Source organism: Podarcis melisellensis, assembly GCF_964234715.1.
Source record: "Podarcis melisellensis genome assembly, chromosome: 4".
Taxonomy (NCBI): domain Eukaryota; kingdom Metazoa; phylum Chordata; class Lepidosauria; order Squamata; family Lacertidae; genus Podarcis; species Podarcis melisellensis.
This window is the reverse complement of record NC_138531.1, coordinates 71,469,783-71,493,569: the sequence shown is the minus strand read 5'-3', so window position 1 is coordinate 71,493,569 and position 23,787 is coordinate 71,469,783. Positions and strand designations below refer to the sequence as shown.

Below are 23,787 nucleotides of genomic sequence, written 5' to 3'. Positions count from 1 at the left end.
TAGGAGGGCTGTAGAACTCTGCCAGAGCCTTGTGTCTCCTTCCCAAAGCCCATTGCCACCCTTATTGGAGGTGTGTATGGGGGGGTCATCAACATTTGGCCTCACACAGGACACCATAATACCAAGGTCCACCCCTGATGCTTTGAATGAATGAATGGCATTTATTACATCGGTCCGTGGACAATAGCAGATTGAAACACAATGCCAGGCATTAAAAAGCCATAAAAGTGCAGAAGTCACAATTACAGTGAACACATGGAGCTTTATTTACAAAACAGATAGACGTTATTAGAACAACAAAAAATACTTGTGACATTTGGAAGGATATGTTTACTCTCGGGTCTTCAAATCTCCATGACAATTTACAAATACTGAATCAGATATTACGGATATTGCCTTTTCGGTGTAGAAAGAAGTGTGTGTGTGTTCATGTCCTCAGTCCAGTGCTATGCATGAGCAATGCCCTTACATTAGTAATGGCCTCTTGTAGCAGAGATCGATGCTTGAGCCCTCTGCTAGTTTTGGCTCTGTGTTAGGCAAGGCAGGAGGAAAGCCTGCCACAAAGGTTTGTCTAGTCCAGTGTCATGGTCTGTCCAGTGGCCAGCCAGAGGTCCATGTGAAGCCCACAAGCAGGCCATGAAGGCAGCATCTCCCTCTGCTGTGGTTTCCCGTGACTAGAATTCAGAAGCATGTTGCCTCTGATCCTGGGGGTGGTAGTTTCTGATAGCATCATCCTCCATGAATTTGTCTGCTTGCCTTTTAAAGCAGTCTGAAGTTGGTAGACATCGCTTCATCTTGTGGTAGCAAATTCCATAGTTTAACCATGAGCTAGCTGTGTGAAGAAATACGTCCTCTTGTCTGTCCTGAATTCCCCATTCTTCAGCTTCACTGGATGAGCTCAGGTTCTCGTATTGTGAGGGAGGGAGAAGAAGGTTCTTCTACTTTCCTGTCCCCACACATAATTTATATACCTCTGTCATGTCCTTCCTTCTTGCCTTCCAAATTAAAAATAAATAAATCCAAACCTGGCAACCTTTTCTTACAGTTGAGCATTTTGATTAATTTGTTTTTGCACCTTTCAATATCTTTTTTTTTTAAATAAAGTATTAGAAGTGTAGTTGAAGAACAGATTTGTTGAGAGGGACTACAATATTGACAGTTTTATTTTCAGTCCCTTTCCTAACAATCCTGAACGTGGAATTTGCCCCTTTTTCACCATTGCCACCTATTTGACTCAAGTTTCCATCGGCCTATCAACCCTGACCTCAATATTCCTTTCTGGTCAGCCATTGTCAGACTGGATAGCTCAGTTGTTTAGAGTGTGGCACTGAGAATGCCAAGGTTGCAGGTTTGATCCTCGTATGGGACGGGTGCATATTCCTGCACTGCAGAGAGTTGAACTACTAGATGATCCTCAGCATAGCTGTCAACTTTCCCTCTTTTTAAAGGGAAATTCCCTTATTCCGAATAGCATTCCTCGCAAGAAAAGGGAAAAGTTGACAGCTATGATCCTCAGGGTCCTTTCCAACTCTGCATTTCTGTGATCCAGGGCTTGTAAAGCCAAGTGGAGTGTTTGCTATCACCAGCTTATAGCCATCAGTGTATATGTAGATATATATATTTTTTTGCCCCAATGGGCAGAATTTTACCCTTACCCTGAACCACATTTGCTATTTCATGGCAAATTGAGCCAGTTTGGAAAGATCCTTCTTTAGAGTTCTTCGTAATTCCCTTTTCTGTTTTTGCTGGGCAAGCGTCAGTGTTGATTAAATGTTTTAAAAATGCTCTTGCTATTTATTGTAAATGAGAACCTTCTTATCCACAGGTATAATAACTACTGGATCCACCTTAGCAGAGTACCATTATTATGTCTCTGCCTACAGGATTCTGTACAGGAACGATGGGCAGAAGTGGACAGTATACAAAGAACCTGGTGTTGAGAGGGATAAAGTAAGCCTGCCCAATATTCTATGTGCAAAATAAGATGAAGTTGGAGTGCATAGGAACTCTGGGTGTGTGTTTAATGATTCTGGAATCATCACTTAAGTATGAAGGTGCTTTTCCAGAGGAATTAACATTCTTCCATGGATAGAAAGCTAAATGTTGGCGCACCCTGCTTATTACAGAACTCTGAAAATGGGAACATAAGTTAGTCTCTCATGGGTCACACGAGCCCATCCAGCATACATGGAAGAAACAGAGGCTGGAGGAAAGAAGGATTTCTCTTGGATCGAAGGAGGAGAGAATTCCAGCAGAAGCCAGGAATATATCTATGCTTACAGTGTGTGTGATGTGCATGCATAGAAGGAGCGTGAGGAGATGGGATCCTGGGATTTTTTTTGGGGGGGGGGAGAGATTTGAATCTAGGCTTTTGACACAATGAAGAATATGTATGGTGTGTATTTGTTAGATGGTAGTACATTACTAATATTGTATGCTGCGTTGAAGTGTTTCAGCGTTACATATTTATACTGCTTGACCTAATGTAGAGCAGTTTGCCCTCTTGTGCTTGGAAAAGGCAACAGGTTGTGAACTTGGATGCTGTGCAAATCTGACTCTATCACTACCAAGGTTTTGGTAGCAGGTCACATCAATGAAGGTTTGCCTTCAGTTTCCCCCAGATAAATGCTGCGTATCTATCACCTCACGAAAATATAGGGAAGCTTTTCAAAAGAGACTCCTGTTGATTGGTATTTCCAGTAGTACAGCGGTACCTCGGGTTACATATGCTTCAGGTTACATACGCTTCAGGTTGCAGACTCCGCTAACCCAGAAATAGTGCTTCAGGTTAAGAACTTTGCTTCAGGATGAGAACAGAAATCGTGCTCTGGCGGCCCCATTAGCTAAAGTGGTGCTTCAGGTTAAGAACAGTTTCAGGTTAAGTACGGACCTCCGGAACGAATTAAGTACTTAAACCCGAGGTACCACTGTAAATTAGATTAGTAAATATATTAAGTGCTTAGTACACTAGGAAAATGATCAGAAATGAACTGTAATACTTGCTTTTGACTGCCCTCTTCTGGGCATACAAAATAATAATTTTGAAAAGCACATCTACCTAAACTTTTGTAGTTAACTGAGTGTAATCGACGGCAGGTTAGGTAGATGGGCTTTCTACTGGGTAGGTGAACATTTTAAACTGCAGTATGTCTGTGTGTGTACACACACACAGACACACACAGTATCTGGTTGGAGCTCATTTAATGTGTCATTTAGCAGATGTATACAAGGCTTTTCAATAAAAGGTATTTAATTAAAAACCCCAGAATAAGTTATTCATTAGTTGACCTTACACTACTAGAGCCATCTGTACTTTGAGAACTCTATGTCTGCTGCCCAGAGTAGCTTAGGCAAGCAGAAGAAAATGAGTATTAGCTTATTTTCCTGGAGCAGTATTTTGTAATGCAGAACTCCTAATGTCTTAGAAAAATGATGTATTTTACATCAAATTTTGTTTTTCTAGGTATTTCAAGGCAACACTGGGTATTATCAAGAAGTCCGCAATAACTTCATTCCGCCCATTATTGCTCGTTTCGTTAGAATAAACCCTTTGAAGTGGCACCAGAAAATCGCAATGAAAGTTGAACTGCTAGGATGTCAGTTTAGTGTTGGTAAGTGAAGTAACTTTTATCGTTCTTTATATTAGCATGACTTGCCTTGGGAGAAGAATGTGATACAGACCAAATTTGTTTGTGCCTTCCTAGTTTGTTGAATAACATGTATACTAACAAATTTGCCAAATTTTCATTGCTTGACTGTCTGCTGTGCAGCAATTGTATCAACGTTTTAAGTTTTATTCCCAAAGTATGAGCACAATGCAGCTCGCAACAGTTTTCTTAGGCAGCAAACCATGCATTCATTTGCTGGCACAGCAAGTCTTAGCAACAATTTTGTACTAGCATATTAAAGATTATGCAAAGGCCATTGTATAAAGGAATCTGCTTAGTGCTTTAACGAATGGCGTGACCTTTAAATTTTGGTTTTCTTTAAAGTTCGGGCTCCAAGACCTACAGTACCCCCACCACCCAGGAACAGCAATGACTTTCCCTCGCACACTGATAAAACTACCTTCACTCCGGAGATCAAGAACACTACAGTAGCTCCAAGCGTAACCAAAGGTAGTGATATCTATATAGTATTGCATAAGGCTAAGAGTCAATAGTAATGCTGTATTGATTCCCTGCTATGTTTTTGGTATATTGCCAACTATATTGATCTATCAATAATATATATATATATATATATATATATATATATATATATATATATATAGTAGCAGAGATTCATGTAGCAGAGATAGTTGATATTTATGGTAAAGGTAAAGGACCCCTGGACGGTTAAATCCAGTCAAAGGTGACTATGGGGTTGTGGCACTCATCTCGCTTTCAGGCCAAGGGAACTGGCGTTTGTCCACAGACAGTTTTCCGGGTCATGTGGCCAGCATGACTGAACCACTTCTGGTGCAACGGAACACTATGACGGAAACCAGAGTGCACAGAAATGCCATTTACCTTCCCACCACAGCGGTACCTATTTATCTACTTGCACTGGTTTGCTTTCGAACTGCTAGGTTGGCAGGAGCAGGGGCCAAACAACGGGAGCTCACCCTGTTGCGGGGATTCAAATTGCCGACCTTCTGATCGGCAAGCCCAAGAGGCTCGCTGGTTTAGACCACAGCCAACAGGGCATGCTAAATTTGAGTAGAAAACTAGAAATGGATACCCAACTGCTAACCAGTTTATGTACAATTTAATAAACATTCTCAGCTTCAGATGTTTTGCTGGGGTGATATCAAGATGGGCCTTTGGGTCTCATTAGGCCTGAACTTGGTCTGAGAGGACATTTCTGACCAAACTGAAGCTGAGGGGCCTGCTCTCAGGGCCAGGTGATTGACACTGCTAGCAAGCTCTGCTTTGTTTGCCGGCTATCGTTTGGATTCAAACTGGGGCCTTGCTGTAAAAGGGAATTGGCCAATTGGTGGTTACAATGAGGCCTTTTGAACTTTGACAGATTGGTGGTTCTAGACAGCCCACAGGTGTGGTGGAATTAAGGATCAAGCCCATTGCACAATTCAGTTTCCCTCCCTCTCCACTACATATTATTATATTATGAGGTATTTTGCTCCAGTAGGCATTTTGCTCCAGTAATATTTGGATGCTATTACAAGCTTTAAATGAACTTTCTTCAATATTTGTACAAGGAACAAAGGGGGTTTCGTTTAGTGTGCCTGCAATGCTTATGGACTCTTACTTGTTTAATGGCTTTCAGATGTGGCATTGGTAGCTGTTCTGGTTCCTGTGTTGGTCATGGTCCTTACCACCCTCATTTTGATCTTAGTTTGTGCCTGGCATTGGAGAAACAGGTAAAGGAATAATTAAATGCTTTGCATCCTCTACAAGGGAGGAAATGTAATAGGTACAGGAGGACATGGGAGAAATGAAATATGGTCAATTAAAATGCTCAATTTATGCATTAACATGAAGAATAATTTAAATTAGTGTGGATGTGTGTTCAGGAGGGCCTTGTCCTGGTCGTGCAGTACTTTAACCTGAACAACTTTGATATGTATAAATCTTGAGAAGGCTGGGTAGGTTCAGCAGCTTTTATATCAACAGAACATGCAAATTTAACTAACTTCCAGGGGACGGTTGTCTTTGCTGCTATTTCTTTCAAATAAAGTGAGGAGTTCAGTCCCTTAGTATTTCAGTCTCTCCACTCACACCCCACACACATCCATGCAACCCCAGAAAAGACTGGACTGTACCTGTTCTTCAAAACTAGTACCCGCAGTGTTGATCTCAAATGGCCGTTTCATATTGACACTAATTTTGGGTGTGTTCTGCATTTCACTCACTTTTTCAGAAAGAGAAAATCAGAAGGAACCTATGACATACCATATTGGGATCGTGCAGGTAATAACCATTGTAGCACCTCTAGCTGCATTGAGATGAACATGTATTTGTGCAAATTCCATCTATTAATGGTTGGACTTGGGCAAGCACTTGCTTGCTCAGCCCCCTCATACAAAGCCTCTCTATTGTTTGACTTGAATATTTGAGCAGCCCAAATCCTTCCTGTCTTCTCCTCTCCGTATGTTTTAAAGGGGAGGCCCTTTCTGTTCCCACCAAGGGTGGAAGCACTGTTGATGGCAACAAGAGAAAAGGCCTTCCTAATGCCTCCACCAATTTTTGGAACAACTTCCCCCCGTGAAGCATGGCTGGCTCCGTCTGTTGCTGCCTTTCACTGATCAGGAAATCAAACCCTATCTCTTAACCTGAGACTTAGCTCTAATTCAAAACAAACCCTATCTAACTCTCTCCCTCAGATACTGCCCCTTTTATTCTCCCTGCCAAAGTGCTGTTCCTCCACCCTCTGTGGCCAGCTGACTCTGTAGCCCATACATGAGAGGCTCTAACATTCTGGTGGAGTTTCAGAGGAAGTGCATCACCAGACTCTAGTCTGGCTCTGCTGTCTTTGTCACAGGTGCTGAATGCCCCGCCCTCTTCCTCCTGGGCTGTTTGTGTCTTAAGAGGGACCTTCACACAAACATGAGGGAATTCCTGCATTGCAAAGAGGTTGGATTAGATGACTCTTGGGGTCCCTTCCAACTCTACAATTCTGTGATCACACACACTCACACACTCTCTCACTCACTCACTCACTCACACCACCACCACCATGTATGTGCAATGCTCTGCCACATGAGGTGGTGCATAGGACCTATACATGCATATATCCATTGAACATACAACCACCAATGCATTGAAAGAACGCATAAGAACATAAGAGCCCGTGGTGTCTGGCCAGTGGCCCATCTAGTGCAGAATCCTTACGTTGGCCACCCAGATGCTTGTGAGAAGCACATAAGGCAGGACATGAGCACCACAGCCCTCTGTGCGTCTTAGCAGGTGGTCTTCTGTTTGTTTACACTATGGTTTGTTAACAAGCTGAGATCACAAACCATGATTTGATTCTGGGTTGTTTGAACAACTGAACTATCCAAAGTTCCCCTGAGTTTAGATGTAATGTAAACCACTCTGTGATCTTCGGTTGAAACGTCATATAGAAATGTAATAATCATCTTTAATTAAAATACAAATAAATATGTATATATGTATATATGTATACATATACACATAAAGATAAAAAAGAAAGAAAAGTTACAAAAATTTTTTACACTATTATAGAATCATTCATTAAATTTCTAAATAAAAGACTTCCAGTCCTTCTCATTGTACTTGTATTGTTATTTATGTTTAAACGCACAGCCTTCTATTACCCTAGTTTGTTTTCGTGTACTCTAGTAAATTAACGGGACGCAGGTGGCGCTGTGGGTTAAAGCCTCAGCGCCTAGGACTTGCCGATCGAAAGGTCGGCAGTTCGAATCCCTGCTGCGGGGTGCGCTCCCGCTGCTCGGTCCCAGCGCCTGCCAACCTAGCAGTTCGAAAGCACCTCCGGGTGCAAGTAGATAAATAGGGACCGCTTACCAGCGGGAAGGTAAACGGCGTTTCCGTGTGCGGCTCTGGCTTGCCAGATGCAGCTTTGTCACACTGGCCACGTGACCCGGAAGTGTCTCCGGACAGCGCTGGCCTCTTAAGTGAGATGGGCGCACAACCCCAGAGTCTGTCAAGACTGGCCCGTACGGGCAGGGGTACCTTTACCTTTACCTTTAGTAAATTAACATTTACACATTGTATTTTACAAGGATCAGTTTATTTCCGCAAGGAGATTGTTATTTGAACAATATGTTTTTAGGTCATCTTTGAATATTTTCCATTCTTTGTATACTTTCTGGTTTGCGAGCCCTCTTACTTTCCACCCTCATCTCTGCCAGTTCGAGGTATTCAATCATAAGAGTCTGCCATTCTGTTATCATGGGCATTGTTTCATTTTTCCAATTTCTTGCCACTAATATGGTATAGAGATATAATAAAGAAATCTCCTCTTCATTGCCACGCAGGAAGAGGAAAGGGGTACAGGGGAAGCATGTGAGCCAAGGGCTCACCACTGTTTGTCTGCGTAGCCCAAAATTGTGCTAAACAGGCAAATTGCCCCAGAGTAACCAGGTAACCATTACAGGGGGAGTTCCAAAGCTAAAGAAATGCATATTGATTCATAACCATGTCACTTGTAAACCTTGATATAGGTTGGTGGAAAGGCATGAAGCAGTTTCTTCCTGCCAAGTCTGTAGAGCATGAGGAAACACCTGTTCGTTATAGCAGCAGTGAAGTTAGTTGCCTTAGATCAAGAGAAGTTACAACCATGTTACAAACCCAAACTGCAGGTATTTGTCTTCTCCAGTTTATCTTGATTTCAGTAAATGGTTCCTGTTTTAAATATCTTTGCAGATTAAATCGCAGTAGTCTTACCTTCCTGTATTTCCTCCCATACCCTCTAAATTCTTCTAAAAATCTGTGCCGGGGATAGATGTCCAAATACAGCTTGTAGAAGGAGCGATCCTGGAGTTAGCCAATGTTGTACAGTCCTCTCACAGAATTGTGTCACTTGAGTTTTTATGAACAATCCGCTTGAGTGTGGCTACTTGAAAATCCCACCATGGAGAAGTTGCAAAACTAACTTTTCCTAATACAGTGGTGCCCCGCAAGACGAACGCCTCGGAAGCCGAAAAACCCGCTAGACGAAAGGGTTTTCCGTTCTGGAGGCGCTTCGCAAAACGAATTCCCCTATGGGGTTGCTTCGCAAGACGGAAAAAATCTTGCATCCCCCCGCAGGTTTTTTTCGCTTTTTTTGCCCTTTTCTTAAGCCGCTAAGCCGCTTATCAGCTGTTCCGCTGATAAGCCGCTTAACAGCTGATCGCTGGAAGCCGCTTGACAGCTGTAGCGCTAATCCGCTAAGCTGTCAATGGGCTTGCTTCGCAAGACGAAAAAACCGCTATACGAAGAGCCTCACGGAACGGATTAATTTCGTCTTGCGAGGCACCACTGTAATTGCTTGGTTTTTTTCATGCTTTCAAGTAAAGTCCAGGTGTAACCAATAATCATTTGAACTAGCTCACATCTTTTCAAGCAGCTAGTAAAACATAATTCACAAAATATTTAACTGGACCTCTTTACTCAGAAGTATTGATTTCTATTATTGTTTCACTGAATATGCCTTAAATATGGCATATGTGATTACACTAGTAGGACTGCAAGAAGTTTTGTAAGGAGGATTATGGGAAATATTGCAGAGAAAATTTATGAATAGATTTATTTGTGAAGGATTTTTAAAAGTAATAGTAAAATTAATGAAATGCAGATTAAGTGATAAAGATCGAAAAATCTTCAGATGTCGTTGATGGAAGTCCAAAATATTGTATAAGATAAGAATATATGTTACATGATTTTTGGAAATATATATATATATATATGGCATATGCATAACAGAAGTAGATGAAGTATTGACATAATCCATTAATATATTTGGACTGCTTTACACATGGTGGCCCCAGCCTGATCATCCCAGGAACACTTGAGACCACTGTTAGCCTGAAACCACTGCCCAAATTTCAGGTGCCATCAGAAGATCAGAGTAGCCACATAACATGACTGATAGGTAGAGGTACTGATTCAAATGAACAGTGACCCTATGCTCTCCTGAGATCTTCCCACTGGAGCAGTCTCATGTGTGATCTGGCCCGTTTCAGTTCCAAGTGCCCATTTTTTAATTACCAGTGCAATGGCAGTATGTGACAGCTGGAAAACCCTTGACAATACTGGTCTCTCTTTGTACAGAGTATGCACAGCCACTGGTGGGAGGAATTGTTGGCACACTTCACCAGAGATCAACCTTTAAACCTGAAGAAGGAAACGAAACAAGCTATGCTGATATGGATCCTTACAATTCACCCGAGCAAGAGATTTACCATGCCTATGCTGAGCCGCTACCTATCACTGGACCAGAATATGCAACACCAATTGTGATGGATATGTCAGGTCATCCCGCAGCTCCCCTGGGCATTTCTACTGTATCTACTTTCAAAGCTCCAGGAAATCAAGCCGCTCCCATAGTTGGGGCATACAGCAAACTTGTTTCCAGATCAGATAGTTCATCGCCTACTCGAGTACTCTATGACACACCCAAAGGAATGCCAGGACTCAATCCCACAGATGAGTTGGTATACCAGGTACCACAGAACATGCCACATTCCACAGAGAATAAAGAAGATGTTAGCTAGAGAATGTGGCTTTCAAAAATTAAATCCTTTGGAGATCACTTTTTGCGTTGGAAGAAAAATGTGTGACTTGGTGGGAGCCCAGAAAAAATGAGTCAATTGCCCTTGTGAGGGTCTGTACACAACTACTGCTTTCCTGTTTATAGAATGATGGGCTTTCCATTCACTACTGATGGGCACTACATTTTTTTGCTAGACAGGTGTGAGAAGCTTTCAAAGATGCTGAATCGCTGAGTGTAAATACATGTTCCACAACAGATATATAATGTGCCACTATAGATATATAATTAATCAAAATGATCTATGGTCCATGAGCCAAGAAAAGGAAAGGTACTATTCTGGATATAGAAAAAGTCACTGAGTCCCAACAAACCAATTTCAAATTAATTGATATCTAGCAAGGCTTCACATTGTAAAAGTAAACTGATTATTGTGCTTCCTGTAACAGGAGGTTAGTGGCAATTTTAAGGAAAATTGATCCCTAAAATTAACAAGAGTTTCCTTTTTTGATTTCTTTGATGAAATCAATTGGTAGTGTAGAAAATACCTGGAATCTCTGGCAAGCATGACTTGCTATACATTAGTAATCACTCTCTGTTGATCCCTTGGAGTAGTTTCGTATGAATGCTGTTCTCCCTACTTTTTTAAAATACGAGGGTGCTCCTTGCCATTTCCTAGGGAGGTGAATTCCCTAAAGATGATACATTTGCTAAAATTTGTTACAGGGCTAAAAAGGGCCTTACTGGGAATCCTTGGCTCAACTAAAACTAATTTCTTTAAAAAAAATGCCCCAAAGCCCTCCAATGATGGCCTCAAACAGCAGATAAAATATTTTATTTAGATTAAGGGAAGGGATATTTTTAAGGAGGGAAGGATAAGTTCACTTCTGTAAAATATAAGCACACTGGCATCATTGCATGTAGGTTTTTAATGTAAATCAGGGTGTCTTTACATGCATAGATGAACAGCTTGGTTTTCCCAATATGATTTTAGGTATATGCCTTAAGAAAATGCATATATGCATTGATGTCATGGAGCCTTCTGAATGTGAGATGGCGATTAGATTGAAATATAGCAGTGTTTAAAGTATTGGCATTTGATCTACTATGTATTGCATAAAAATTATCTTTTTCACCCCTAGATTCTTCAAGTTCAAAATTATCATACCATTTCATTCGGGACTAAAGGTATTTCACCTTCTAACTCCTAGTGAGATTATTTTTCCAAGGTTTATATACTTGAAACTAGTTAGTAACTTTTGTGCACAATGAGAATTGCTGAAAGCATAGCTGTATAGCCTACAAGCCAGTCTCCCTTTGGCCATGCTTTAAATGTGTATATATTTCTTACAAAGCACATTAGGGTGACATGAAAAGAATGCTTTGTTTTTATTGTATTATAACAGCACTGTAGCGATGATGTAGAACAGATAAATGTGATATCCCCTCTATATGCAATAGCCCAGTTTTATGGACTTCATTATGAACATATAGTTCAAAAGAATATTGGGTGTTATCCCGTTGTGTTCATCTGCTATCAGCAGATTGTCCACTTGCAGAATGAGGCATTCTCCCTTCCTCTCGTCCTCTGCACAGACACCAAATCTTCAGAGAGAGAGAAGCTGGCAGGGGGCTAAAGGGTAAGGAAGCCAAAATCCACTTGAACTGTATTGGATACTGCCCATTTCTATTTTTCTTGTGGTCTGTATTGTTGAATGCACAATATATCTCAATGTAGCTGGCTGGAAAGGTAAATCATGACAATCACAACTCTTAAATGTAGTTAGTACTCCTTAGCCCAGCTTTCTCTAGCCTGGGGCCGCTTCGGATGTTGAGGACTGAAGCCCATAACAGCTTGAGAGCAACAGCCTTAGTCCAATACTTAGTTTTAGCAGTATGGCACGCTGGTTCGCTCTTGTGCTTTGTTCCATTTATATCTTGTTTATTTATAAAAGTGATAACATAACTTATTTTTATTCTGTAAACTACGGTACACCGAGGCTAAATGTGTGGCCTAAGAAAACTTTCAGAATATGTGTATATGTAGACTCTATTCTATGGCCTAGTCTATAATTTCTTGCTTCGTTTGGTCCAATGGATATGGGTACATATCTGCCAGGTTGGATTCAACGAAATCTATGTTGAATATATGACACCCTAATCGTGTCATTGTCTATCTCTGTTAGGGTCTCTAGACTCAGCTGTCCTACTCTTACATATCTGCATCTTTGAAAACCATACTGTAGAAATAGCACATTTGCAACAGAGTGATTTCCACCTCCCGCCATTGCCAAAAGGTGATTCATTTCTGGAAGTAAAATTCAAGGGATTAACTCTTTTAAGTTCAAATGGTAGCACTCGTGCACCTTGCCAGTCAAAACATAGTTCCTTAGCTCAGTTATAAATGGTTATAAATCACTTCTTGGTTACAAATTGGAATCAGAACCCTAAATTCTTCAAAATCCTGAGATTGCAGTTGGATTCAGTGGCACACATCGAGCAAACAACTACTTGTAAACAGAATTAAAAACTATTACCTTTATTTATTGACAGTATTTATAAATCACTCTTCTGCATATGTTACAAGGCAGTGCACCAAATGCTACATTACAAATAGCAAAGTAAAGTATGTCAAACTCTAAAATTAATGGCAGAAAAGCAACAGGAAAATAATCCTAGCTGATTTCCAAATGCCTAGTGGAATAGAACACAACCTAAGTTTCCTAGATACTAAAAAATCTTCTTAGAAATGTATTTTCTGCTTAGATTCTAAACAGATGGTAGCTATCTTTAAAGGAAAACTAGGCAGCAATCTTGTACCCACTTCCCTACTTGTAAGCCCAGTGAACTCAATGGGGCTTATTTCTGATTAAACATGTTATAGGGGTTGCGCTCTGAGTGTTTTAACTTGAATGTTGCACCAGTTAGAGTGGCTTGGTGTATTTGTACCACGCCAAAGTATAGAATTGTGTATGTGTGATGTTTCTTACAAAAATGGACAAGTGTACATACAAGAGACTACCAAAAGCTATGGTAGGGCTGTTTTTCAAAGCTGCCTGTTACTGGAATTGTGCACAAAAGTGTATATGCTTAGTTTGCAGTCTTGCAGGTATCCAAACCCACAAACCTTAGTACAAGCAAGTCCACCTCCACTGTATGTTGCAGATTTAAGCTTGCCAGCACATAAAATATTACAACAGTATAAAAGGAATGGTGTGAGCAATTGAATGTATCAAAATTAAATGGCCGATTAGATGAAAACAGCTTTCTTGATTTACTGCCCCTGTATTTTAGGTACTAACTTATTGATTCCTGAATGTAAGACACACAGCACAGGCAAGTATCCACACAAGTGTTTTGGGGTTTAGGCTCACTGTTGGTATTGTCTCAAGGTATGCAGATGGGCCACTCGGCTAGTGCAGGTGAGATGGGTGCAAATAAGTGTCGAGTGGCTGTTTTCCTAGAATGTACTTCCTTACCTCAGCATGTTCTGTAGTCACTCTGTATATGTTGCTAGAATTTAGATAACATGAATAGCAATTTTTTAATGTATGTGTTAAAACCTTTTAATAAAATGCACAATGTGGAACTCATGATTCTTGTACAGGGGAAAAAGTAAGCAGATTCCATTTTGGAGCTTAATGTTGCTGAATATCCCAGCTGATGGAGAGTCAATTACAGCTACATTTTGACAAACACTTTCTGTTCGGCAAATAGAACAGTCCTGATTTTATCTTGGTACTGTTTGTGGACATGAGAACCTCAGTTGGCAATAAGCAGGTAAGACACAACACAACAGACTTACATATTGTTCAGATGATTCAGAGCAGCCCAGTCCTATTGTTTACTTGTGCAAACAGGCTTGTTCTGTTCTACCCCATCTGTCTTGATAGCACACCGTTAAAAGAGCGCTGATAATTTTTGAAAGGAGTTATCTTAGTGAACCATTACCCCCCCCCCTTGATTAATACTGGAACGATGGTACAAGACAGATGAGTTCTGTTAAGTACATCTTCACAGAATGCCTAATTTACATAATTCACTGCCATAAAATACAGTGGTACCTCAGGTTACAGACTCTGCTAACCCGGAAGTAGTACCTTGGGTTAAGAACTTAGCTTCAGAATAAGAACAGAAATTGTGCGCCGGCAGCAGCAGGAGGCCCCATTAGCTAAAGTGGTACCTCAGGTTAAGAACGGACCTCCGGAACGAATTAAGTTTGTAGCCAGAGGTACCACTGTATGCTGATAGCCACATGTTTAGATAAATCTACTGAGATTAGCTCTATATAGTGATGGTCACCTAAATAGAAGCCCCAGGTTCAGAGGCAGTATTTCTCTAAATACCTGTTGCTAGTTTGGCAAATAATCTTCTTTGGCGTTCACTCGTAGCCGAGTAAGATTGTCTTCCATGAATATGGTCTTAACAATGAGTCCGTAAGTGCCTGTGGAGGTCAATTCTGGACCCACACATCCTTCCACAGTGGGGACATTGGTTTCCGGGCATGAGTTGATCACAAATAGCATAGTGTGAGGGGCTGTTGTCTTCATGGGGCTTCTTGGAAGCATTTGACTGGCTACTGGGCGACAGGTTACTGGTTCATAATGGATCTAGCAGCTCTGCTTTCACACTCCTTAACCACTATGCTGAGAATTATATAGCACAAGACTAAGAATGCACAGCGCACGTGGAGCTAAAGCCCCGTAACTTTGCACCAAGAAAACCCAGCATGTCTCCTTCCTTGTCATTAATACTTCCTTGTCATTAAAATCCACAGAGCATTTCTTAACAAGAGGGATTTAACTGCAACTTTTTTGCTTTAATTCTAACTTGACATTGCCTGGCGCTTTTTTAAATTCCCTCCTGGTGGCAGCTGGCTGTGGTGCCATTTATTGCTTTATCTCCTGAAGTGTATAAATGCCACTGCATGCTGCGAAATAAATCACTCTTTAATCTCTCAGAGGCCAGTATTTGGGAAAGCTGTATATAATTTCGGTACAGAGGTTTTCAATACAAAAGATGAACTAATGGAAATAGACATTTTAATGAGCAGATTCATGTGTAACACTACTTACACTGACAGCTTCTTCCTTTTTAAACTCTACATTTCTTGCAATGTGCTGTTCTGCCTATGACACTTTCGGGAACAGAGTCACTGCCGCAGAGGATGTGCAAGAGGCCAGGGATCCACATGGCTGTTACCTGAGAACTTGCGTGAACTTTTAACCTAGCTGTAAACATTCATCAGACCAAATGTACTGACGCAGTTCCTAGCCAAGCATTCATTATACTAAGTACTAGATGAATTCAGACAGGAACTCAGCCCATTGCTGCGTGAGCCGAGACTTCACAGCCTCCTTCCTTCGAATATTACTGTTTCTAAACTTCCGCCTGTGTTCTGCGTAAACCATGGTTTGCCACTGCATCCGTGCGCCATCTGCTGAGTGATTTTAGCAAACCATTTGCCTTTAAACAAGGTTCCAAAATCCAAAACTGTCTTTTGGAGTCCTGGTTTAAGGGCAGATGATGGTGTGCTGAGAATCAGGAAGGAAATTTAGGTATCTCTCAATTCTGGTCTCTGACTTGGCAGGGCACTTGTACTATTTTTATCAAGTAAAGGGAACCGTCCTATAGTCCCCTGCTGGGTTTTTTCCTGGATTTCAAGTGAGCCACTGTAAGGATACAACTTGCCAGCAGTGTCACTGCACCAGTAACTGTGTAAGCTATTCCCAGAAAAGGATTTCTTCCTCCGCTCCATGTTACTGTTGAGAAGACCACCTGCTTTTCTCCTTTGAACTTTGAAACTGGGAAATCTGACAGGATGATGTTAAAGTTTTATTAACAGTTTGGAGCATACATGAGTATTAAAAGATGCCCAAAGGTTAGGTATTGCTAACAGGATTAGATCCATGATTTATTTATTTTTAGCACCTGCAATGCAAAAGGCATATTTAAAAGGAATATATGTAGTTTTTCACAGTTTACTCTCCTTGTTGCAATACACATCTTCTATTCACGGGACACTACCACTATTATCAGCCTTTTCTAGTGGGGTGCTCTACAGAAGGTTTGAATTGGAACTCCCATCTGCTTCAGCAGCCATGGCCAATGGTCGGGGATAATGAGAGCTACAGTCTAAAACATCTGTAGAGTACCAGGTTGGGGAAGACTGAGCTAGACAAACAGAGATCTGCATCAGCCCACTGTATGTTTCCTCCACCCAAGTGACAAGCAGAAGCTCTCCTCAAAACTCAGCTACATTTCACGATGAACTGCATGCATTATTAGCCTGCCAGGTAGCGTTCTGGCTATTACCCTCACCGTCTACAGAAAATCTGCCAATTATAACCCACATAGCTAAAACGTGCAGAGTATAAAACATGACACAAACCCACACAGAAAGGATACTATAGGATATTTGTAGCCTGTACGTCCCTGCTGGGAGCCCATTTGCAAACTGCCTGATGCGACTGAGGCGACGGTAAAGATTCTTGAATGTAGGAAAGGCTGATACACGCATCCAGATGATAAAGTCTTCATTTGTGTAGCCATTGTTCTCTTGGTTTGTTTCATCTAATAAATATACTGGTTTTTGCCAGTAAGGTGGTCTTGCCGTGCCTGAGATAGATTGGGGGGGAGTGAGAGAGAGAGGAAAAAATGAATAGCTATAGGTGAACCAGCTACCCCTAGAATCATAGAATCATAGAGTTGGAAGAGACCACAAGGGCCATCGAGTCCAACCCCCTGCCAAGCAGGAAACACCATCAGAGCACTCCTGACATATGGTTGTCAAGCCTCTGCTTAAAGACCTCCAAAGAAGGAGACTCCACCACACTCCTTGGCAACAAATTCCACTGTCGAACAGCTCTTACTGTCAGGAAGTTCTTCCTAATGTTTAGGTGTAATCTTTTTTCTTGTAGTTTGGAACCATTGCTCCGTGTCCGCTTCTCTGGAGCAGCAGAAAACAACCTTTCTCCCTCCTCTATATGACATCCTTTTATATATTTGAACATGGCTATCATATCACCCCTTAACCTCCTCTTCTCCAGGCTAAACATGCCCAGCTCTCTTAGCCATTCCTCATAAGGCATCGTTTCCAGGCCTTTGACCATTTTGGTTGCCCTCCTCTGGACACGTTCCAGTTTGTCAGAGTCCTTCTTGAACTGTGGTGCCCAGAACTGGACACAGTACTCCAGGTGAGGTCTGACCAGAGCAGAATACAGTGGCACTATTACTTCCCTTGATCTAGATGCTATACTCCTATTGATGCAGCCCAGAATTGCATTGGCTTTTTTAGCTGCCGCATCACACTGTTGGCTCATGTCAAGTTTGTGGTCAACCAAGACTCCTAGATCCTTTTCACATGTACTGCTCTCAAGCCAGGTGTCACCCATCTTGTATTTGTGCCTCTCATTTTTTTTGCCCAAGTGCAATACTTTACATTTCTCCCTGTTAAAATTCATCTTGTTTGTTTTGGCCCAGTCCTCTAATCTGTCAAGGTCGTTCTGAAGTGTGATCCTGTCCTCTGGGGTGTTAGCCACCCCTCCCAGTTTGGTGTCATCTGCAAATTTGATCAGGATGCCCTTGAGTCCATCATCCAAGTCGTTGATAAAGATGTTGAATAAGACCGGGCCCAAGACAGAACCCTGTGGCACCCCACTAGTCACTCTTCTCCAGGATGAAGAGGAACCATTGATGAGCACCCTTTGGGTTCGGTCAGTCAGCCAGTTACAAATCCACTGAGTGGTAGCATAGTCAAGACCGCATTTTACCAGCTTCTTTACAAGAATATAATGGGGCACCTTGTCAAATGCCTTGCTGAAATCAAGGTAGGCTACATCCTACTTCTATATATTTCTTATAGTCTAACCTTAGTCTCACTAGTGGGTAAGCATGCCTCAGCCTTCGCTGATATGGTGCTCTCAAGATGTTTTGGACAATTGTTCTCTTCATTCTTGACCACTGGCCATGCTGGCTGTGGCTAGAGTCCAACAACACCTGGAAGGTCCAAGGTTCAGGAAGTCTGACCTAAGTAGTCTAAACAAAGGGTCTTACTCCCTAGTAAGTGAGTACTGAGTTATATGCAGCCATCAGGAGTATGTCCCACTGTTCAGCGGGGCATGCAGGATTGCCTTGTATGTCAAGCAATATACCAGGAATGTAGCTTCAATAAAGTTGCTTTTCCAGTATGCATATAAGTTGGAGCAGATTTGCATCCATTGGCCCTGCTCCTGACCTCAGTTGAAGCGGGAAATTTAAGCGTGGTTAACATCAATATTGAGGCATCTTTTTAACCATGTTTAAAGCGAAAGTGCACTGCAAATGGGCACATGTTCTGGGAAGGAAAGGGCACATCGTTTTGTGGTGGTGTCCCAGGTACTCAGCCATGGTGGAGAAAATCTGATGCATTGGCCTTGAGAAAAGGTAGCCGTGTTGGGTTACATTACATCAGGGATGGTGAAACCTTCCAAGGGCCACTTTCACTCTGGGGCAACCATCCAGGGGCCACATGCCAGTGGTGGGTGAGGCCACAGGCAAACAGGCAGAGCAACAAGTGAACGATTCACATTTCTACAGCAGGTTAGTTTCTTCTGTCCTCCATCCAGACAAGCGAGAGGCATTTACTTGTTTGTTTAATTTAATAAAAATTATATAACACTTGATTGTGGGTGAAAACCTCAAAGCAATGGATCAAACCTCAAAAGCATGCTCAAAGTTCAAAGGCACATTCCAGTCAGGTAAAAACACTTAGGTCTGAAGCAGAGCTAGTGAAAAATGTACAGGAAAGATTTCCAAGGGCTTCATAAGAGAGGCCTGAGGGGACAGTTTTAGAAAGGCCATTAGCTGCATTTCAAAAACTGAAGAACCACCTTTCAGCTAATGGGATCATTCTTACCATCAAATGCAGAAGACAAGTTGTGTGCAGATGGATTGTGAAATTTCACATTTTTATCTGTCCACCAGGCATTCCCTTGCTTCAGAAGTGGGACTTTGACAGCCTTTTCAGAAGCAGGATAGTAGAACAGCTGTATTGTGTCTGTATGGAAATTAGAAACAGTGATTTAATGCTAAGTCAGTATTGAATGCATGCAATTTGACTATTTTAGCTGATTCAAGAGAATATGGCCACATCCACACCATACATTTAAAGCACAACATTAAAAAACCTCCAATGGTGACTGTGTGATGACATCCTTACATTTCTATTATATAGAGGGAAATCTTAATTTGCTGCAGTTCGAACAGATAATGAAGACTGCATATTCAGGTAAATATTATCAGATGCACGTAGCACTCACCATTGAACATGCTGTTTGCAATTGCACCACATGGAGCTATAGGTGTCCCGTTTTCATAAATTGCAAAAGGTGCACAATTGCTGTTCTGAATCTGTATTCAAAACCATAATGCAATTAGGAGCACATTTCTCTGAAAAATCAAGCCATAATGTTAAAGAATGCAGCTATTCATAAACGGCAGGAAATGTGTTCTGAAAAAGACACGTCTTTTATCTGGTGATGAAAAATCAATGGGGAAAGACTGTCACACCATGCCAGGGAGTGCATTTCCTAGTGTGGCTGCTAACAGTTGGCCAAGGACTCTCCCTCTCGAATGTTTACATTGCTCACCTCACTCAGCATTATATTGCAAAGTCCAGACAATGAATGGCAAGCACAACATTCCTGAACCAGCTAGACTTCTTTCTGGTCAATAATATATTAAGAATTACTACCCTTAAAATGGCATCATGTGATTAAAACAAACATCAGAAGTACTAAAAGAATTTCAAACCACCTTACGTTTGCCTTCCGACCCAATAGTTGTGCATCACTTCTGGAAAGGACATAGCGACGATGGTTCTGATAAAAATTATGCAATCCATAGTACATGAAGACATCACCCTGCAATTTTTTTTAAAGGGGCAACATGTAGGAATTAAAAAATGAGTTTCGAAGTTAAAACTGGCAAACTATTGACAATAGCTAATATGAAGTGGGACAGTAATTTGAATGTCCAAGATCTAAGTGCCATCAAGAGCCCTAGAGACCTTTGATGGGCAAGAATTGGTGTGACTCCAAATCACTAAGCCCAAGAGACAAGCCTAAATTGTTACTTTATTGGTTTGTGGAGTATGATCTTCTCTTCCGATTACTCCACAAGGTTTTCCTCTAACGTTCATAGCTTGATGCGCTCGTGAAACCAGTCAAAACAGCATAGACAAGCTGCTCTGATTGCCTGACATTATTTCCACAGAGGCAGTTCACATCCTCAGCTGCTGAATTCAGCATTGATTGAATAAACTGAAGGATAAGCTCCTGAAAGATGGGCAGGGATATGGGAATCAATCCCTAAGGTAGGGTGCCAGATGCAAAAGAAGACAGGGCTACTGCACCTTTAACAGAAAAGGAAAATTTGACAGGTGTGGCCTGCGTGACAAATGTCCTCTTTTTGCATCTGGTCAAGCTACGCTAAGGGTTGTAGCCCTAGTCACTGAATGACAAGAGCTAACACACAAAAATTGCTTAAAATTGGCTAGATGCTAAAAGTTGTTGTTGTTGTTGCTTAGTTGTTTAGTCGTGTCCGACTCTTCGTGACCCCATGGACCAGTGCACGCCAGGCACTAAAATGCTAAAAGTACCATAGGGTGTAACTCAGCCAATAATTGAAACACTGAGGTTCCATTGATTTTACAGTGAGAATTATGCTCCCATTGAAATTATAAAAGTGTTTAACTCGGCTAAACACTCACAAAATGTTTTAAACATTTCAAAACGTTTACTTCAAAATCATTCTGGTTTCCTTAGGTACAATTTATTTTTCTTTATTCAATAGCCTTAAAATATTCGAGGTTTGGTAGATAACATTCTCCTCTCCCCCTGTATGTTGTTAATTTTAATGCTGCTCTTGTGTTGCTTATTAAAAAAAACCCCAACCTATTATTCACTTTTCCACAATCACTTACCTGCATGCTTTCTTGAAGTGTGAAGTTGGTGAAACACAGGCATTCCTTCTCCCAGTTTGATGAGTTTTCACGCAGCTTTGAACAATGTGAGCATATCTCGGAATAATTAATCTGCCAAGAAACAAAAGATACAGGCCAAGTTATTGTCATCATTGCAAAAGGAGAACAAGATCTCCTAGCTTTAAAGGCTTTACAGTTTGGCCTTTGCAGATTTCCACAAGATGGTCAAATGTGACAGTTTGTCAGGACAACTAAATGGCCTCAGAGGAGCTTTCCAGCTAAGACAGCAATGACATGCCAAGATAATGTCCTGAATAACCCCTTTGGAACATCCTTCCCCCTAAAGTTCTTCAAAGTCCAAGCATCTTCCACTGGTAAATACTATTTCTATTTAGTTGCAGCCCACTTTTAATGTGTACGCAATCATGTGTTTTTAATTACATCTATTCTGCAAGAGAAGCTTGTCACTTATTGTGGTTAATAGTACTTCTGACTCATTCTTCACCAGAACATCTCAGAGTAGATTACAGCATTTAAAAACACAACAGTTAAACAAACAAACAAACAAACAAACAAACAAACAAACACAACCCTTAAAAGAGTAAAAAACACCCCTGTGGAGAACAGGCCTGGAAGCTTATCTAATGGCACCCCAATATTCATTGTATTTGAAATATTTGTAACTCACCTTTCCACCAATGGTCTCAAAGGCAGCTGGTCTACAGATACAATTTAAACAAGACCATTGCCAGGTCCATCTGTAGTCTCTTCAGAATGCTTAACTGTTAAATAGTCTGGAGGGTCTACCTTTCCCAACTTCTCTAGACAATGGTAGACCTGTTGGTCCAAAAGCCAGTTCAGACATTCTATCCATTCATTTACTGAAGCTGCTCACACCAGTGTAATGCTTTTAAGTCTGGCCTCAGATCACTCCCTTACTCCCTGGATGTTACAATGCTCACCAATATAGACTACTTACATTATTGATTCCTTTGTGAAAGAAATAAAGAACATAATAGCCAAAGTGGGTATTGAAGTCAGGTCTCTGGGAGCCAAGGTCAGTACTTCCACTTTTGGGATTGCACCAAAATATTTATTTTATGGCTTTAGGATTAATGAGGACATCATATACAAATGTTATGAAAATTAAACAAAACAAAATAAATACACTAAATTTCTATTTCACTTATACACAAATACAGTCTACCAATATTGTAACGCATGCTTTCTATCACACAATGAAAACAAACCTTTATTTCTTTGACTCTTGTCGCAGCCAATAGAAGTACAATTCCCATCACAAGGCAGAAGAGGCTAATGATAAAGAAACTTGGGAGGACGAGCTCTGGGGTGAGCTGGGGCTTCCAGGCTGGGAGCCTCTGTTGTTTATATGCAGTATTATCAGGGCATCTCGATGGACGGTTTGGTGAAACGGTGCTCTTTTCATTCATGTTGATGCCGGACAAGTCTTTGGCTGGCCTTTGTGTCGTACCGTAAAGTATTTTTCATCTGTTGCTATCTACTTAGCATTTTTAAGAACCTTGGTAACTTCCTGGAATTACTTATTAACTTGATCCATTTGATTGGGAATAACGCCCTCCTTGTACTTTATTGTCATAATCACCTTTAGCCAGCCTGTGCCATCCTCCTGCTGGTGTACTTTAACCTGACTTAGCTTCCTGCACCAGTCACTGCTTCCTGCACAAGGCTGCCACTCTTTTTGCTGTTATTGATGTTCCACACAGCTTAGGACACAATTTAGTAGGATCATCTGCATTGGTCTATTTGGAAATCCTGCACGCAGGGTGGTACATTACTCCTCAGATTTTCTGTCTGTCAAATTTATTAGCTGACTTAATTGCGTTTTTGTGATGACCAATGATTTTCAGCATATAAATTTTACCGACTGACACAACTTAAGGCTTCCCTTTCTCCCTGCCTTCACAGATTCCAAAGCTGCATTGAAACTGAAGTAAAGGGGCAGATTTTGCTAATAACAAGTAGGGTGAGAATCAAGTGATAGACAATGGTTACACCAGCTCTGCATTTTTTCTGGGGCCAAGTAAGCATCCTACTCACAAACAGCATCCATTTTGCTTCAAGTTTCCTGGTCTACATATCTGCCATAAGAACGAGTGTTTGCTACCTGATACTTTGAATTCACAGTGGCAGATTCCAGATTACAACGACCTATGGTAATGATATCAGTAACACAGGGGAGTTCCCCTGAAGAAAAACAAGAGGGGTAGTTATCCCTATACATTGACAATTTATGATCACTGGCACTGATCTTTAAGCATATTTTGGAAATACTTTAGCCATGGTTCTGCCACAGTACAGATGATCTATCGGAGGTTACTTCCTTCCAGAAAACTGAACTGTATTGATATGCAGAGCTGCAGAAGAAAAGCTCAGGAGACAATACTATCATCATTATTAACAGTAAAAATTTATATATTTCCTTGAGTGTTTTGTACACATGTATCATGTTAATCATTGCAACTGCTCTTTAAAGCAAGCTGGCACTATTATTTCTAAACTGCAGCTTATTAAGCTGAGATATGTACACCCAAACTGGCCTGGAGGCTCATTCAAGGATTCCTAGTGAGCTTGTTGCTGAAATGAGATTCCCCATGACACAGTCTCTTACC

At 41.2% G+C, this 23,787-nt stretch overlaps 2 protein-coding genes and 1 long non-coding RNA gene across 6 annotated transcripts in view; 1 reads left to right on the top strand and 2 right to left on the bottom strand.

Annotated features, from left to right (window-relative positions):
* The window catches only part of DCBLD2 (discoidin, CUB and LCCL domain containing 2), a 36,394-nt gene extending 22,628 nt beyond the window's left edge, over window positions 1-13,766 (top strand). For 3 of the 4 annotated variants that reach the window (XM_081908466.1, XM_081908465.1, XM_081908467.1), the window contains exons 9-15: window positions 1,826-1,950; window positions 3,464-3,611; window positions 3,993-4,118; window positions 5,269-5,362; window positions 5,863-5,912; window positions 8,147-8,284; window positions 9,735-13,766. In XM_081908466.1, coding sequence (XP_081764592.1) covers window positions 1,826-1,950; window positions 3,464-3,611; window positions 3,993-4,118; window positions 5,269-5,362; window positions 5,863-5,912; window positions 8,147-8,284; window positions 9,735-10,177 — 1,124 coding nt within the window. In that variant the 3' untranslated portion in view covers window positions 10,178-13,766. The remainder of the gene's footprint in view (window positions 1-1,825; window positions 1,951-3,463; window positions 3,612-3,992; window positions 4,119-5,268; window positions 5,363-5,862; window positions 5,913-8,146; window positions 8,285-9,734) is intronic. The other variant, XM_081908468.1, reaches the window with a different exon arrangement.
* LOC309368490 lies at window positions 7,064-8,138 on the bottom strand. Its single transcript, XR_014167780.1, has 2 exons — window positions 7,668-8,138; window positions 7,064-7,298 (listed from the first exon to the last, which is right to left on the bottom strand). It is a non-coding gene; the product is annotated as an uncharacterized lncRNA (long non-coding RNA).
* On the bottom strand, window positions 13,082-23,758 carry LOC309368439 (cell cycle control protein 50C-like). Its single transcript, XM_081908546.1, has 7 exons — window positions 22,387-23,758; window positions 21,137-21,247; window positions 19,974-20,075; window positions 19,473-19,563; window positions 19,070-19,210; window positions 16,582-16,791; window positions 13,082-15,986 (listed from the first exon to the last, which is right to left on the bottom strand). The coding sequence occupies exons 1-7, from the start codon at window positions 22,585-22,587 to the stop codon at window positions 15,802-15,804; spliced, it is 1,041 nt and encodes a 346-aa protein (XP_081764672.1). The 5' UTR covers window positions 22,588-23,758; the 3' UTR covers window positions 13,082-15,801.
* Window positions 23,759-23,787: the final 29 nt, after the last annotated feature.